Below are 13,141 nucleotides of genomic sequence, written 5' to 3'. Positions count from 1 at the left end.
CAAGGCCAGTTACAGAATCTAGCTAGAAGGCTTCCATCCATGGTCAGAGCAGAGTGCATTGACCCATAGTCACAGGCAAATCAGTAAACAGACAGATGGACACGTGGACTCTGCTCCCAACTTCCTCTTCACTTAGGGCACCAGTACCTTCCTCTACAGGGTGTTCACACTGCTCTGCAAAACCCCTTACATTTCCCACTCTTCCCTTTCTAGACCTTTTCTCCTCTCCACCAATTAAGCACTTAAAATCTTCCTACCTTGAGATACTCCCAGTATGCTCAGTCCCTCCAATCTCCCTTTCTTCCCCTCCAGTCTCCTTGATATCTGCTACCCTATGTCCACTGATCCCCCAAAACTCTCATTTCTTGTGACCTTGGCACCTCTACTCAAATTCGTCCTGCTTCTTAGCGTTTGTTTTTTTTTTTTAAGATTTTATTTATTTATTTATTTATTTATTTGACAGAGAGAGATCACAAGTAGGCAGAGAGGTAGGCAGAGAGAGAGAGGAGGAAGCAGGCTCCCTGCTGAGCAGAGAGCCCAATGCGGGACTCGATCCCAGGACCCTGAGATCATGACCTGAGCCGAAGGCAGCGGCTTAACCCACTGAGCCACCCAGGCGCCCTTCTTAGCGTCTTTTGAAGGCCTTGCTTCCTCTTCTCCCCAGGAAGTAGCTCCTCAAGATCCAGCCTTGGTTTTTCTTCTTGTCACATAGACTCCCTCCTGGTGATCCCTCCCAGGCCCACTGGTCTCACTCACAACTAGATTTCCACTAGATCTCTCTGGTCAGGTGGAAATGGCTCTAAGGTCCATCACTCAGGGCTGCAAAAGGTGCCAAATGGAGAGCAAGGGCTGGGTCCTGGGATGACCCTGTTGTCTCTGCCAACTTCATCCTTTCCAATCCGTTATGCCTACAGGGTCAGCATCTACCAAAATCCAGGTGAAGTCACACTTTGCCCCCAGAGTTCCATCTGGAACATACTGAGCACCAAGAGGCAGAAGAAGGTTCATCTTCCCCCTCAGGATGCTAGGTACCCATGACCCTGACCCCTAACCCTACTATCCCCCCAGTTCTAATGTCTGCAAGGAATACAGCCTGGGGATGGGCCTGCCCTACCTGGTTCTCTATTGTTGTACTGAATTCTGGGCTGGACATCACCAGAGAGGGATTCCCCTTTCCAGGACACACCTGAATCCATGCCATCCCTGGAAGCTTGGCTCTGACTCTTCATGGGACTGGCTTCTGTTTACACAGTCCTGGCCTCACCTTAAACATGGGAGGTCAACACTGCTGGCTTTGGAGAAGCTGTGGAAGACAACTGGCACAGAAGATGAGGTGATATTGGTCTTGAGAGTGGCAGCTAATTCTCAACCATAGATGGGTCAGATACTGGATTCACCCACAGTTGAGGACTGGGCATACTAAGGTAGGACTTCCTGATTGTTCCAGGAGACCCTGAACCTTGGGACTCCACATTTCCCTTCTTTCTAACAGAATGAAGGGTTAGAAGCACGGACCCCAAAGGAAGAAGAGAGTTTGCATTTTACTGTTGGACACCTTGGCTATGCTCAAAGGTACTGAGGACCTCCTATCAGTGCTGAGGTCCTGGGAAGCTCAGAGTTACCAGATGAAGCCTAGGGTGTTTTGGGTGTTTCTCTTTAGGGGTGTCCAGACTCTTTGAAATCAGCAGAAATGTAGAACAAGCCTGAGGATAATGAAGTCATACAGGGAGGGAGAAAAGCTATTAACCACTCCCTAAATGAAGCATCCACCCACCTATCCACAGGCTTTCACCTACCCCTCAGCTACCAAATATGGCACCATTGTACATATCAGGATCCAAGTGTTGTGGCAATATTTCTGCCTCCTAGTTCAGGCTCTGACTGAAAAGCATATGTCCCCATTATCTCATCTTGAAACCAGAGCTTCCATGCTGGCTCCCAGCCTGGACTTGGATGGGGGTGAGAGGTGCAAAGAGGGGCCTATGGTCAGAATCTGACCTCTTGGACTTAAAGGGCTCATTTCGATCTGTGTTCTCACATCTGATGCTGCTTGGGCAGTGGGCCCTGTAACCACCAGCCCTCTGCTGACCCCAGGGTACAGGTAGCAAGACTGAGGTCCCAGTCTCCTAGGCAAAAGGACAAGCATTCTGGACAGAGTTCAGACTGGAGGCAGGACTTCCTGCCATTGAAGGGGCTGAGGCTGGGCAAGGGTTCTCCCACCACACCCATGCACATATTCCTAGGCAAGTACACTGGTATGCTAGGACTCTCAGATTGGATATGCCCAGCTTTGGGATTGTGTGCAGCATGTGTGTGTACATCAACCTTTCATCGCACATGCAAGCCTCATTCTTGGGAAGAGTGGAGGGCCTGCTGCCATTGAGGAGATACCCCTGCAACACTCCCAGGCAAGCAAGGGGCATTTCTCTCTCCTTCTGGTCAGGAACTTGGGACAGAGGTAGGCCCTGTCTGTGGCTGTGGGAGGACCAGAGCCTGGAGGAGGGCTTGGAGCTTGCAGGGAATTCCTCCCAGATGTTGATGCACTACCAGGTCCCTCAAAGGGGGTGTCAGGCCCTAATCCAGTGCTAGCAGCCCTGTCTGGGACAAGTCTGAGTACACCTCTGCTCTTCAGACTTCTGCACAGGTCCGGATGGATTTAGAGACTTTCCCGCTGCCACCTCCTCCAGGAAGCCTTCCTTGGTACCCACCTGCTCTGTCCCTAGACTTTGGGGGAAACGGGGTCTCGGGGGGTCAAGGGTCACTGGGGCGGGCCAGGTCCCGGAAGCGGAAGTGCCGCGCACTTCCGGTGCGCAGCGGGCGGCCATGTTGGAGCAGCGGAGGCGGCGCAGAGGCGCGTCCTGGGTCCCCGCGGCGGCGCCGGTAGGTTGGGGCCATGGGCCTAGCCGCGCCGCGGAGGGGCCGTCCGCGAGGCGACGGGGCGGATGGGCCGGGCGGCCGGCTCTTTCGAGACCCGCGCCCTCCACCGGCCTGGCCAAGATTCCCCCCACCTCCCTATCCCTTGCCCAGCGACCCCACCCTGGGGCTGAGCGACCCGGTCGGGCTCGCCCCGCCAGCCCCGCCCGCCCCTCGCGTTTTGCTGCCTCCAAGATCCCTGCTCCTATCCGCGGCTCAGGCCCCAGGGACACAGACTCCCAGGCCAATGGCACTGATCTGCCCCAACCCGGTCCCCCTTGGATGAGGCCTCTCCCGTCCCCCATCTTTCATCAACTTCTCTGTCGGCCCCTGGGGCACGTGTGAAGGGAAATCAGGGGCCAGACTGCAGCCTGTTTCCGGAGCCTCTTGGAAGGCCCAGAAGACCCTTCAAGAGTCTAGACCGACCTGGGCGGAAGAGCCCCCAGTTCACCCCCAATATCTGTGCCTGCGGGGAAACAGGCTCCTCCCTATTCAACAGTTCACAGTCCTGGGAACTACACCCCCTGGAGAAAAAATAATAAAAGAACTAAAGTCATGTGCAAAAATTGTGCTTGGAGATGGCCTCTGGAGAGAGGAAGTGCCCGAGACACCTGAGGATCCGAGAATGTTTCCAAACAAAGAGCCCCAGGGCACTTCCTCCAGGGGATTCTGAAAACTTCCTCTGCTCTATTAGGGCGGTAGGAAGAAGCTGCACAGACGCGCCTCCTGGCCCCAGGGACCTGCCTGATCCCAGCTGATCTTTTAATGCTTCAGTACAGCTGGGGAGCTCCCTTTGGGAACCCTCGGTGTTGGGTTGGGTATTAGACATTAGTCCTGACTGACAGCGCACAGCTTCTTCAGAGAAAAAGTCAGGGACAAGTTGGGTATTCCCAGACAACTCCCATCTGGGCTGTACTGAGGTCTGCAGCCTCCAGACCCTAGTTAGGACAGCTCAAATTTCTAGTGTCCACCTTATTAACCATCTTGTTGGAGCCTTTGGCTGCCATACCTTGGGCTCTTGGTCTGGCTGCCTGGCCCCCAGGCTGGCTGGTTGATGGCTCAGACATGTGTGTTTTATACCTGCTGCGTATCTTCTTAGTTTCTGTTGAAGGAGAGTCTTACTCTTGCTTTGGGGTTATTCTCCACAATTACAGTGCCAGGATCAGACCTCTGAGCCTGTCTGGGGACTCTGAAAGCAAAACTTCTGGTAGTCGGAGGTTCACCCCTCCCTCCCTAACACCTGAACAGCAGCAGCTGGGGTAACAGGGATGGTCATGACTTCAAGGCTCATGTTGTCCTGCCTTTAACTGTTTTTCCATCTAGACCTCAGAGCTCTGACCACGGACTCCACTCACACACATTAAATGTGCCTTACTATTTCTCATTTCCAAGCCATTGCACAAGTTCTTCCCCTCTTTGCTCCATTTCCATCTGGAGTTCCATTCCTCAGTTTTGTCCCATCAAGGTGTTGCCTCTCCTAGGAATCTTTCTCTGACTCTGGCAAGCTGGGCTGGGTGCCAGTGTGTACTCCCAAGAACTTTGATGGTCTCTTTCTTGCCTTCTGTATAGGGCTCCCTTGAAGACATACCTGCATTCCCAGGGTTTAGTCTAATCCCAGGTTTCTGGCCTTAGAAAATGGAGAATTGAATTAAAATGGGCCAACCAAGCCCAAATCTTCCAGGGACCCAACAGCAGTTTGGATGGCTCTCATGAGCTTCTGGACATTTATCTTGAAGGAACTGCCTCTGACCCATGTGGGTACCCCCTGCTGACCCAGTCCTCACTCTGCCAGGAGTTCAGGAGACCAGGGTTTTGCCCCAAGCAGTGGCTCACTCTGGCCAGGCCCTTTGTATGGATAGTTGTTATCATGGAGAATGCCTGATGGAGAAGCGCTGATGGACTTATCTACCTGCCTCACTCCTTATCTCAGTGCTGGGTTTTTGTTTTTGTTTTTTGTTTTTGTTTTTGTGTAATGATATCTTTTCTTTAATGCAATATATCCGAAGTATTACCATTTTTTGTAAGTAATCTCTGCACTCAACATGGGTCTTGAATTCACAACCCCAATATCAAGAGAAGCATGCTCCACCAACAGCCAGCCAGGTGCCCCTCGGTGCCGTTCTTATTGATTCTTTTCCTCTTGTCTTGGAGGTGCCGATCGCTGGTTTGTGGATACCCAGGCCGATCTGCAGTGCCTAATGCCATGAGCGTGGTGCAGCATGTGGAGGAGAAAGCTGTGCACTCCTGGTCGCGGATCTCCACGGCAGGGAAGAAGGCCCTGGAGGAGGCGCTGCTTGTCTTTAACCCCATGAGCCAGGATCTCAGTGCCACAGAGGCCCAGCTTGTAGCCTTCCTGCAGGGCCTGCGGGATGATGGCTTCCAACCCACCATCCTTCGCAGCGGTGATGTCTATGGCTATAGTTCATGTACAGCCAACCCCCCAAGCCAGACGAAGCTGCAAGCCCGTGCCCCCACCCCCGCTGCCACATCACCTCCAGCCAGTGCTCCCCGAACTGCTATGCGGCTGCCTGCAGGCCGGGCCACGCTGCTCCCTATGCCACTATCTGGAAGGCTGGCCAAAGCATCCACACCAGCCCTTTCCAAGCATGCTACCACCAACCTGCTGCTGAGCTCCCTAAAGCAGTCAAGTGCCAGCCGTGCCCGGGGTGCAGCAGTGGGCTTCCCCACCCACCTCTATCCAGGTGTCTACCCTGCTATGCGGCTCTCTGTTGTCCTTGAGGCCCTGGTTCCACTAAAGGCTCCCATGCCCTGCCTGGGTGCCAAGCACAAGGCACAGTCACTGCAGCTCTCACTTGCTGACTCTCCCCTGAAGCTGCGCAGAGGTCCAGGGAAGAGGCAGGGTAACTGTCGGCCCAAAGCTCCCAGAAAAGCCACAGGCAAGGGCCCTAAGAATCTGACTCACAGAGGCCCCAGGGCCAGACCCCAACAAGGCACTATACCCCGGAACAAGACCTACAAGGCCACCGGGTCCCTCAGTGGCCTACGAATGAAAGGTGGCTCTGCCCTGGGCACAAAAACATCCCAGGCCAAGTCAGCTCGAACACCAGCCAAAGCTGCCCAGGCCAAGGTGGCTCGAACACAGGCCAAAGCTGCCAAGGCTCGGGCAAAAGCCAAGGCAGCACAGATCAGGGCCAGGGCCAAAGCAGCACGGATCAGGGCCAAGGCCAAGGCAGCACAGATCAAGGCCAAAGCCAAGGCAGTGAGGGCTAAGGCCAAGGCGGTGCGGGCCAAGGCCAAAGCAGTGCGGGCCAAGACCAAGGTGGTACAGGCCAAGGCCAAGATGGCTCGGACCCAGCCCAGGAGCAGGGGCAGGCCAAAAGGGTCTGTTCAGGCCAGGACTGCAAGGAGGGGCCCAAAAAGCCGCCCAGAGACTGTGGGGCAGAAGAGGAAAAGGGCTGAGGAGTCAAAGGATCTTCCTCCCCGGAAAAGAACACGACTTGGGCCCCGATCCCCTAAGGCATGGCTAGGGCCTGGAACAGCAAAGCTGCTGAAATTCCGGGCCATCAAGGTGGACAGGCGGTCTTCGGACGATGAGGTGCGGCAGCGGGCTCAGCGGATCCTCCATGTGAACCTGTCCCCTGTAATACATCTCCAGCCATTGCTGCCATACTCAGCACCCTGATTCCTTCGTAAAGTTATGTTTGGGGAAACTGAGCCCAGTTGTCTGTGTGGCCAGTGGCACAGTGTGCAATGCCCATGGATTCTACAACCCAAGGACTCCAGGTGCCTCTCCAGGGCTCTGAGCCACCATTCTCCTTTCAGAGACTGGAGGATGCGGGGTGGTATGGGTGGGCGGGAAGGGTGTTCTCATGGCGCGATGCACTGTGATTTGTTATTCTTCAAGTTGTACCTCCACTGTTCCATCTATCACGTTTTATACCTTTCCACCTTCCAGTCTCCTGGCCTACCCTTCATGGTCTTTTTTGTGTTTGTAGCTGCTGGTAGGCCAGCTTGAGCATCTAGGAAGAGTGGTCCCAAGAATAGGGCTGCCAAAGGGGGTCCTGGTGGCCTGAGACGGGTCGTCGATGTGAGTGGGAAGAGCAGCTCCCAGGCTCCTCTGGAGGTGCTGGCCTCTAGAAGTGTGAGAATTAGCCCCTGAGCACAGGGGCAGAGCCACTCACAGGTGACACACCTCCCCTTTGGGCTACACTGGTTTGTTATCCAGGCAGGCCCTGTGCAAAAGGACAGAAGGTGGCTGTGTGGGGAACACGGCAGCCAGCAGGTTTCTAGGCCAGGCAAGGGGATGTTTGTGGTATGGCTCCCCAGGGGCCATTCAGACAGCCTGGCCTTGTCTCCTAGCCTGCTCTGTCTGCCCTTCTAGTCTCAACTTACCCAGCTGGTGGCAACAGTTTGGGGGTTGAGTCAAGGCCAAGGCTCTGGGTTGTTCAGCCATTGAGTCTGTCCTCACTGACTGCAGAATTTTCTCCTTGGATGAGTCAGGTACTGTTTTAGCTGAACCAGGAGAGTTTCTCTAACTGCTTTGCCCCATCAGCATTGATTTCTACCTGAGTCCCAAGCACACTGTTCCCAGGTCCAGCCTTATCAAGCTTCCTGACAGGGGCCTGTGTGTGTTTCAGTCCGGCTTTGGAGAGGGGGCTGGGTCCCTGAAAAAAACTAGCCCCCAGCCCATCTGCCAGAACTTCCCTGTCTGTCCAACTGAAAGGCAATGGCTGGGGCTGGCAGGGAGGGGGACACATTCCCCAGAGGCTCCTAGAGACCAGTAGCCTTTCAGGGGTGGGGGGGCGGGCGTGGGGGGAGCCTCATTTGAATGAGAATTGGATCTCTGTCTCTGGGGGTTAGTCTGAACCCTGGCCTCACTAGCGCCAGCTGCATTGGATGGCAGACCTGTAGAGAAGTTTTGCTTGCTTTTTGGTACCTCTTCCCTACCTTTTCTTCTGATTCTGGTGGGTGCCATTAATAGGGCATGGCCTCCCTTGGTTCCCAGGCTCTGGCAACCCCCTTGCTCTGAGCCTGCCTGTGGCTTCACAGCCCTGCATGCTCTTTGTTGTCTGGCAGTCCTGCTTTCATCTACCTTGTGCATATGGGGCCACACCCTGCTCCTCAAGGGCAGCCTGCTTGCCTCTTCCTCTCAGGCCTGATTCCAGCTCCCATGGCCCAGGAACCCCAGCCAGGCTAGGCCTTCTCCTTTGCAGTCTAGTACTCCTTTCAGTTCTGCTACTGCTGCCACCGGGGGGTTAGAGGTTGCCTGTTTCCCTGAGAGCCATCCAGAGGGGGAGAAGAACTCTCCAGGCCTCCCTATGGGGCAGAGTGAGGTGAGGGTTACCCCCTAGGATCTCTACTCAGACCCTGTCCTTCCCAGTCCAGCTCTCAGAACAATTGCGGGAGAGGCAACAGACACTACCCCCACCCGGCTGCTCAAGGGGCAGCTGCTAACTACCTGCTGGCAACTTGATTGGTTGACCGTGGCCAGAATTTATCAGTCACCTGCAGGTGGGGAGGAGTGTGAGGGCTCTGGAGATGGTATCTCTGGGTTTTTCTGGGCAGGTTTGGACTTGTGGGGCTTCAGGTCATTGCTGGGGGCTTGCAGGGGAGGACTTTGCTCCCCAGTTTTGGAATTGGAGGCCGGCCACGTACCTCTTGTCATTCTCCTTAGGCGTTCCCCAGGAATCTGATAATTGCTTCTTTTGTGACTCTTGGGACCATGGAGGCCATAGCATTGAGAATGTGATCTGGAGTGGTGGTCGTGACAGCAACAAGATCTGGTGGTAGGCAGAGAGTGGTGAGGGTACCCATGTGCCCATGTGTGCAGGTCTAGGGTCAGGGCCTGGTCACTCCGACAAGCCTTGTGGTTGTAGGTGTTGAGAATGCCACCATCCAGCTAGACCCAGAGAGTGCCTTCTACTTTATCCATCTCACCATGACTTTCAAGGTATTCCAATGCCCCAGCCAGAAGGCTTGCTCTGTGCCTTCTGACATGGTGGCCACCAGTGATGTTTGCCCCTGGTGACCCAAGGATCCCCTCCTCTCCCCAGACATTCTGCCCAGCACCTCTGCTCCTGGAACGCTCAGTGGACCACGGCCACTCCTGGCATGTGTACTGATTCTTTGCCTACAGCTTCTCAGGCGTTCTTCCTGGGATCCTTCCTGCTCCTCCTGGCCACAGAGTCAGTGACCTTGTTTGTGACCAGCATTGCTCTGGCATCAAGCCTTCCACCGAGGGCGAGGTCAGACCCAGAGGAAGGGGGGGTTGGGCCCTGGGGTGAAGCCAGAGGCTCAGGTTTGCTTTCTTCTCTCAGGTAGTTTTCAGAAGTTCTGGACCTAGCCATTCTGGTGGAAGACCCAAACAACCCCAAGATTCAGGGTAATCATCCCCAGAGCCAATCCTGTACTCCTTACATGTTAGGACAGCCAGATACTGGGGCGGGGCAGGGGGGGGTGTCCTGTGTGTACACAGTGGGGCAGGGATGGCAGGCAACCCAGAATCATTCTTCAGCTCTGCCCCATCATGGTTCCCTATTGTGGGCCCTGTTATGGCCCTCTGTTCCTGTCCCATCACTGTTCCCCATACCTATGCCCAGTGAATAGGTTCTATGTGTAGCTGTTTCCATCTCTGCCCCATCATAACTCCTATGTGGGGCCCCATTGCAGATCTCATTACTACTTTTCTTTGCCAGCCCCCAACAATGTACCCCATCACTGCACCTATCACTGAACCTCAACTGTTCCTTTTATGAGCCTCCATCACCGCCCCCATCCTGGTCCCTTGGTGTTGCCCTGCCCTGATTCATCATCTGGGCCTTATTAGTACCCTGCAGCTCTGCAGCTGCCTCTAGGTGGCGCCAGGGCGTCTCTGGGTTGTAACATCTTTCTTGTAAGGTAGGAGTCTTGAAAGACAAGACAAATAACCTAAATCCAGTAGAAGAGCCCAGAGTCTGGTCAGGTCAGTACCAGAGCAGGACATATTCAAAACTAGCTTTTTCTCTGCACTCTCCATCCACCTTGACTGGTTATTACCAACTGCTCACCAAGTCCCCATGCTAGGTTCCAAGCAGCTGTTGCTCTTCTGAGAGACACATCTGGCAAAGGAGCAGTACAAGAGATAACCTTGGCTCATAAGCTATAGAGCAGAAAGAAACCATGGACCCATCTCTCCCATGTGTACATTGAGCAAGTGCCCATTGAGCTCTGTGGTGTGCCAAGTATCTATACTGAGCAGTGCTCAGCAGGGAGCAGATAGACAAGGTATCGGTCTTCTTGTAGCTGACATGTAAGTGAGAAAAACAGTGGATAAATAAGCGAACTAATACCATAGATGGTTTGGCTGAATGATAAACTGATTTGTGGGTTTGATGGTGGGCTGGGGAATGGAATGCTTTATTGCACTGGGGAAGTAGGTTTCAGCTATCTAGTGATTCCAGGATGGGGTGTCCAGGAAGCAGTGGGATGGTCCGGTCTCAGCTCAGGAGTGATACCAGAGCGGGAGCTGTGCAGAAGGAATAATCACCATTAGGCTGTAGTCATCCTGAGATGGTATGCTCAGAGGAGCAGGAATGGGGGCATGCCACAGCATGAATGCTGGAGGAGGTGTCTGTAGTGACACAGAGAGACAAGACCATATCCCATTCCTCCCCCTTCCATCCCAACGTAGAGGAATGATCCCCAGTGTACCTGAGACCCCCTCCCCCCCGCCCCCAACCAGGTCTGTGTCTCCAGGGCTCCTGTGTGTGACAAACTTCATGTGAACTTCCCCAAACTGCACAAACTAGGTGACCGCTGGGAGGCCTAAAGGGACACCCCTTCTACTACTATGTCCTTTATGAGCTCATGGCGAGAGGCAGCTCCCTGTGCCATGCCCAGGCCTCTGCGTATAAGCCCACAGCTGGGACCCAAGCCAATGTGAAAGGCATGGTGAGCACCACGAGAGGGGCATCCTGTGACTGAAGGAGTGGGCAAGCTCAGGGGACTGGGGCAGATTCACCCTGCCCTCCTCCTCTGCCACCACCACACAGTTGGTACCCACTGTGAGCACTGCCAGGACCTGTACCAGGACCACCCATGGTGTGCAGCAGAGCCTGGGCAGCCTCACACTTGCCAGAGTAGGTGCTATGCCCTCTCTGCCTGGCCATACTTGCCCCGGCCAGCCCACTCCATATTCACCTTCCTTGTTCTGCCCTAGAATGCAAGTGGAGTGGGCATGCTGGCAGTTGTCACTTTGACATGCTCTTGTGTCTGGCATCTGGCAATGTGAGTGGACGTGTGTGTGACACATATTAGCACAACACAGCTGAGCTCCGCTGTGAGCTCTGCCAGCTCTTCTACCGAGATCCCAGGGAGGATCCCCGTTCCCTTCACTCTTGCAAACGTGAGCCCTCAAATCCCCAGTCCCAACTCTGACCCTGATCCTTTAGCTCCATGGTGACTTCTGACCTAACTCTGTCCTCACCTCTGACCCATGATCCAACCTGTGACTGTGACCCTGTAAGGACCCTGGGAGATGGTTTGTGTGATGCCCAGATGAAACCTGTGGCCTCTTCTCTAGGCAGTGTCACTGCAAATTTCATGTCTGGCGCCAGTGCTGTGACTTCTGCCACCCTGATCACTCTGGCCTCAGCCCTACCCACCCAGGAGGTTCTCAGTGTGAGTTACTCTGGGAGTGGACCCCAAACCCCATGTCCTTGCTCTCCCCACCCCAATCATTGCCCTAATAACACATGCATGTGCCTACCCCTGTAGCAGTCCCAATAGCACCCTGAGAGCCCTGTGCCCCAGCCTGCAGATGTGACCCCCAGGGCCAGGTCTGTGGCACTCATGCCTGTGATTCCTCCAGCAGTGCCTGTCACTGAAAACGCTTTGTCTCTGGATGGGACTGTAGCAGTTGTCTGGTAAGCTTTGACCCACGTTCTGATTTGACCTTGGTCTTTGGCTCTGAGCTTCTAGAAGCTGATTCGTATAAGGCTATAATCAGTGTGACTATAGACTGAGCCTTGCACACGGGTTGGTTTGACTCCCTGATGGTCATCAGGGTCAATGCAACCTCAGCTAGCTGAACCAGCATATGCCCTCCGGTGGGAGCTTTGGGAGCCTAAAAAGGAAAAGCGATAGAACAAGTTACAACAGTATTGGTTTAAAGCACTGGGTTTAAAGGTGTTTTGCAACAAACATGTTTGAGGGAACTCAGGCCAAGAAACAGTTCCATCCTTTTTTGCCTCTCCTTGAATGTAAATCCTTTGTTTAACTTTTACTTCAACCCCTGCAGTGTCCTCATCTTACCTCTTATGAAGTACTTATGTAGTATACTGGGGTCTCCTCACCCTCTCTCAGCAGTAAGCAGAGAAGCAGTCAAGCTCTGTGCTTATACCCTTTCCTCCTGCAACATGCAGTCCCAGTATATGACCCCCCCCCCCAGGCTCCAGATCTTCCTGTCCTTTTCCCAGCTACTTGCTCTCTCTTACAACCCGAGTTCTGCGGTCTGAGCAGTGACTCTCTAGGCTGCTGGTCCTGTGACTGTGACTTTGGGGGTGCCTACAGCAACAGGTACATAAGGCAGGGCCTGGGAATTGGGATCAGGTGTTAAGAATCAAGAGTTGACTGTCCCTCCCCCCGTGCTTGCTCAGGTGTTCTGCTGGGGAGGGCCTCTGCCTGTGCCACCCTCCGGGGCTGCCACTGCCATGAGCTCTAATCTGGGCACTTCTGTGATGCTCTTGACCAAGCCACTGCTGAAGCTGAGCTTTGCCAGGGCCTCCAGCCAGCTAACCCCCAGTCACCTGGGAGTAGCTGGGAGGGGTAGGGGCAAGGGGGAAACCAAGGCTCAGACTTGGTTTTCAGGGGAGGGAGGGAGTGTATAGAGAGAACCAGTTGGAATAAAAGGCTCAGTAAGATTAGGAAGGTGAGAAAGTCATGGTCAGAAATTTGGTGTTTTAGAACCCATATTTTCAGGGTAATGTGGGAGAAGAGAGGGCCAGAATGTTGGAGGACCCTGACACCTGGCTTGCCCCCAGGGAACCCCCTGGCCTGCTCCTGCCCACTGTACACAAACCTCAGGGACCTCTCCTGGTTGGCTCTGGCCACGACTTTGGAGACAGCATGACCCTCAGTGTGCTCGCCACCCTGCTAGGCAAGCCTATTATAGCACCCAGCTGCCCAAAGTGAGGAGTATGAAGAAGAGAGTGGGGTCATAGGTTGCTAGGGTCTTAGTAGGGATGGGGCACAAGGCCTGACGATATGGTCCCAAGACCTCCCTAAGGTC

General features: G+C 54.3%; 1 protein-coding gene across 1 annotated transcript; it reads left to right on the top strand.

Moving 5' to 3' along the window:
• The first annotated feature begins 2,791 nt into the window (after positions 1-2,791).
• On the top strand, positions 2,792-6,588 carry CCDC71 (coiled-coil domain containing 71). The gene is made up of 2 exons (XM_059160885.1): positions 2,792-2,880; positions 5,065-6,588. Exon 2 carries the CDS (start codon positions 5,117-5,119, stop codon positions 6,554-6,556), a length of 1,440 nt encoding a protein of 479 aa, XP_059016868.1. The 5' UTR covers positions 2,792-2,880; positions 5,065-5,116; the 3' UTR covers positions 6,557-6,588.
• The last annotated feature ends 6,553 nt before the right edge of the window (positions 6,589-13,141 follow it).

This window comes from Mustela lutreola, chromosome 2, assembly GCF_030435805.1.
Source record: "Mustela lutreola isolate mMusLut2 chromosome 2, mMusLut2.pri, whole genome shotgun sequence".
Lineage (NCBI taxonomy): Eukaryota > Metazoa > Chordata > Mammalia > Carnivora > Mustelidae > Mustela > Mustela lutreola.
The sequence above is the reverse complement of the archived record's forward strand: the minus strand, read 5'-3'. Positions and strand labels throughout refer to the sequence as shown.

Bases quoted from the DNA above. Each gene is read 5' to 3' on its own strand.
- CCDC71 (XM_059160885.1), top strand. From the start codon at position 5,117: ATGAGCGTGGTGCAGCATGTGGAGGAGAAAGCTGTGCACTCCTGGTCG.